This window comes from Poecilia latipinna, unplaced genomic scaffold (assembly GCF_001443285.1).
Source record: "Poecilia latipinna isolate Pla-1442-1.1 unplaced genomic scaffold, P_latipinna-1.0 Scaffold4042, whole genome shotgun sequence".
NCBI classification, from domain to species: domain Eukaryota; kingdom Metazoa; phylum Chordata; class Actinopteri; order Cyprinodontiformes; family Poeciliidae; genus Poecilia; species Poecilia latipinna.
Window position 1 is genome coordinate 19,871 of NW_015116658.1, and position 4,623 is coordinate 24,493.

Below are 4,623 nucleotides of genomic sequence, written 5' to 3' on the forward strand. Positions count from 1 at the left end.
GCCAGGGTTCAACCGTTTATGGTGAGTCCCCCTATTTTTCAGTACGTTTATTTACAATTTGTATTTTTTTCTTTTCTTTCTTTGCATGTAGGTTTAATTTGTCAATTGCTTGCATGATTTGGTTTATTTAGTTTGTTCCGTGCTTTGCTCGTCTTGCTTTTTGTTCATTTGCTTTGCATGTTTTCTTTGGTTGGGTTGCAGTTTTTTTTTTTTTTTTTGTTTTGTTTTAATTAAATTCAATTCCTCTCAGTTGTTGTCTCCTGGCTGCAGAAATGTCACAATTGTCCTTCAAAATTAGGATTCTCCTTACAGAACCGGAACCGAAGCTCAGACCCATCCAGACATGATCAGTCGATCTGTTCTTGACTTTCTCCTGGATCCACCTGAAACCTTATTTTACTACACATATGTACGTGTCATGAATTGATTTCACACTTTATTTGTTATAAAGATGTAAAGAATATTTGAGAGATAACAGTCATAAATGTAAAATAAACTATGAAACACTTTATTAAATCAAGAGCACACAAGTAGGTATAAATAAAACATAGATCTTTGAAATGTGGTTCTGATACATGATGAGTGTTTGTCAGAAAATCTCACCATCAGAACAGATGAAGGGTTTTCATTCTTCCATCTGCCTTGACATGATGCATAATTCCAGGTTTTACATTTAAATTTTTATATAACAAACATCAGGTATTCAGAAGCTTTCACAATAATAAAGCAGAAATAAAATAGTGTCTCTGTAATATGATTCAAAAGTCTAACAGTATTTTTAGAGAAACAAATTCACTTACAGATTCAAAATTAGTCAGCTGGTGTCTGACTAACAAGTAATTTTTCCCAATCCTTAAACAAACACAGTGAAAATGTTTCCTTAATCAAAAAGAAACGCAGCAAGATTGACTTCAGTTAAAGAATATGAATATTATTTTAGAAATGTCTGAAATCAAATACAGAATCAGAACAAGTTCAGCAAAAGGGAGAAAACGTTTCATTTAGTAGAACAGATGAAATTAAACTTTTCTGTGCCATTTTTTTGGAACCACTTATGTTTTCCTCCCGTTTCCATGGCTCCATACATGTGACAGTCACTCGTCTGTCCAGCTGAGGTTTTGTTCTCATAACCAGTCGGTGGACAGACCCAGAACCACACACTGAGACGGCAGCTGAACCGCAGACCCAACCAGACATAATCAGTCGATGCCTCCTTGACTTTCTCCTGGATCTGTTTCTGTTCATCCATGTTGGTGATGGTGACCAGGTCATGGTGGTGACCTCTGCAGTAGGTCAAGGCGTCCTCCCAGTTCATCGCCTCTTTGATCAGGATCAATTTATCTGTCACAGAATTGATCAACACAAACATTACACAGTCATGGTAAAAAACTAATTTAACAAAAACAACAGTTATGTCTTTGGTCCTAAACCAGACGTGGTAGAGTAAATAAAAAATGTCCTCCAGTAGGAGCAGCACTACTTCAAATGAATTATTGTCAAGTAAAATGAAAAGAAGTTGCCTAAGAAATGACTCAAGAGTAAAGATTTGATAAAAAGGATACTTTAGTACTGAGTAACTGATCATAAAATCTGATTTATCATTTCAAGATGATGTCATGATACTAGCAAAAATATAAAGGTGTGTGCAAATTGTCATATTTTGAAGACAAAAATAATTAAAATAATCCAAATGTATAAAATAGATTAGAAACAACACATTTCTAAATCAATTTTCCTCAACATATAAACTAATACTTCAACAGTAGGAAATATATACACAATATGCTATAAATAGGTAAAGTACTTCCAGGGTTCACTGTATTTTAACTTGACGTCCAAATGGCTCAGCAGGTGGAGAATAACATGAGAACAATAGAGTTTGTGTTGGAACAGGAACTGCAGGTTTGTTTCTGGGTCCAGAGAGTTTTTAAAATATGTTTGGCCTTTATTCAATGAATATCAACAAATGTTACTCTATAGAGAATAATATTATTTTATAATAATATAGCTCAAGTAAAATTACAATATATTAGGGTTTAAAACTACTACTGAAGGTACTTTTAACCCAAAAAACTAATTAAAGTAAATGTGAATGTACTATGTGTCTCTGATACTGATCAAATGTTGAGGTTTTTGTTTGATGCAATGACATTATCTGTGACATGCAAGAATTAAAACTTACAACATGAATTAGAAAACCATTCACTGTAAACTTATATTTTAACTAAAAACTCACCATCATAACAGATGAAGGGTTTTTTTATTATCACTGTTCACATTCGTCCATCTGCCTTCACCATCAAACTTAGTCATGGCACATTGACCACTGTTGGGATTGTGATTGTTAAATATTGGATTCCAGTGTCTGAAAGAGAAACTGCTTCCATCTGACCACCTCCAGGTGTCTCTGAACAGACCAATGTATGTGGGATCATTAGACTTAATCAATTTCTTCACTTCTTCATCCTGTAGCTGCTTCGTTCCACTGATCAGGTCTGCGTGTTTCTCTCTGCAGTAACTCTGAGCTTCCTGCCAGGTCTTCATCTCTTTAATCAAGTGGTATTTATGGGTTGTATTAGTTTCTGTGAAGTAATCAAACACATTTATATTCATCTTGTTTGGACAAAAACATATAAAAATAATTCATAAATAGATTAATATTCTCACCATTATAGCAGAGGAAATGATTTGAACTTTGGCACTCAGTGTCTATCCATTTGAGATTTTTATCCACAATCACACAGTTCTGATATATTACTTGACTTCCTCCTCCATCATTTGGTTCTCCATCGTTCCAGTTTGTCTCACTTTCATTAAACTCCACTCCAGCTGAGATGTTGATGAGTCTCTTCATGTCCTTCATGTTAGTCACTGTGACCAGGTCAGTGTGTTTCTCTCTGCAGTACTGCTGAGCTTCAGTCCAGGTCTTATTCTCATTAATGTAGAGAAACTGATAGAGCTGACAGTCCATGAAACAACACTGAGCTGAAATATGACACGTTTTTTATTTAGTACTAAATAATGACTGCTAGCTTAAATCACTTTGTCTTTGCAAAAACAAAACAGGTGTTCTCATTTTAATTTCTGTGTGACAAGTCATCCAGATCTCCTCAGAGTCCAACTCTGGGTAATGTGACAGAAACCAGAGAGTCTAGTTGTGTTTCAGATCAACTTACCCATCAGGAAGAGCAGAATCAGACTCCACTGCATCTTTGCTGTCAGATGAATTATTTTCCTCCAGCAGTTTGTCTCTGTTGGATGAAGAACATTTAAACAGTGAAAAGCTGCAGCTCTCCCTCCACTGGACAGAGAAATAACATTAGATAATTTTTCACAAGTGATGTTAATAGAAAGGATGAACATCATTCATCTTTTTTGTTGAATCAGTAATAAATGTTGTGTTTCAGACACACGTGTCTGAAGAGAAGCTATTCGAATATTTCTCTTTTAAATATTCAAACCAGGAAGAATCCCATTTTTGCCATAAAAACAAATTATGAAATACCATAGGGCAGTGGTTCTCAAAGTATGTGGTGCGCCCCCTGGGGGGGTGCAGTGTCATTGCAGGGGGCCTCAATGAATGGAAAAAAAATAGATAAATACAAATCCTCTCAGGGATCTGTTCATGTTTTAACCCCATTTTTCACAGAGGCTTTTGTTATAGGTAGGGTACTGATGATAGCAAAGTTGAATATTGTTACAAATAAAAAAATAAATATATTTGAAATAACACTGACAGCAAAGAAAACTTCTACAGTATAGAACTGAGAAAAAGAAAACCAGTTACACAAAAGTGTTTCAAAGTGTTTTGTTGCAACCTAAAGAGTAAATTAAACTTCAGTGGAGTTTGAAAACAAAATATGAGTTTAGGTTTATGTCTGGTTGAACGATGTGTGCCCAGGTGATTCTTTTTTTTCTGTTTTGAGGGGGATTTTATTGTAATCCATAGGGGTCCCAGAAAGTCTTTGGGAACCACTGCTAGGAGAAGTTAAGATGATAAATAAATATACATCTACATTTTCACATAATAAGGATATCATTTTGGTATTCAATTAAAAATACATTTTAATGAAAAACAGTTTTTATTCTTGGCTTGTTTCCTGGTTGACTGGGGGAAGTTTACATTAGTAACATGTGAGGGTGGAGGCAGCAGTGGGGCTTTGAGTGGACAGGAGATTATGAAGGGTTATGACTAAACAGGAAGTGAACTTAGTGGAAAATGGTGGCAGAGGGAAGGAACACACCGACAGACGGACGATGATACAGCTTTTTTCAGATAAAATGTAAAAACTTTTATCTGAAGAAATTGTCCCTGAAGGGCACCTATCTAGATTTTATGTTGTTTGAGATTAATAAGAGCTTTAATTAATACAATTGTCTGTAAAGATACAAGATGTACTAGAAAAATTCAAATAAAACAAATTAGAAAATATTACATTTTATTCACTACAAAGTTAAAGTCCCAGTATAATGAAAATGTTCTGTAGTAATTCTATTAAAACCAGATAAAAGTCCATCAGACCATCAAACTACTGACCTACAGCACTGACCTCACACTTACATGCAGACGACAGCAGATTTGAGGCTGCATCGTTCTCTAATAAATGAGGTTTTAAATAACAT

At 34.8% G+C, this 4,623-nt stretch overlaps 1 protein-coding gene across 1 annotated transcript in view; it reads right to left on the reverse strand.

The window, feature by feature from the left end:
- Window positions 1-997: 997 nt before the first annotated feature.
- The window catches only part of LOC106942104 (C-type mannose receptor 2-like), a 7,478-nt gene continuing 3,852 nt past the window's right edge, over window positions 998-4,623 (reverse strand). The window contains exon 2 of the mRNA XM_015025284.1: window positions 998-1,341. Coding sequence (XP_014880770.1) covers window positions 998-1,341 — 344 coding nt within the window. The remainder of the gene's footprint in view (window positions 1,342-4,623) is intronic.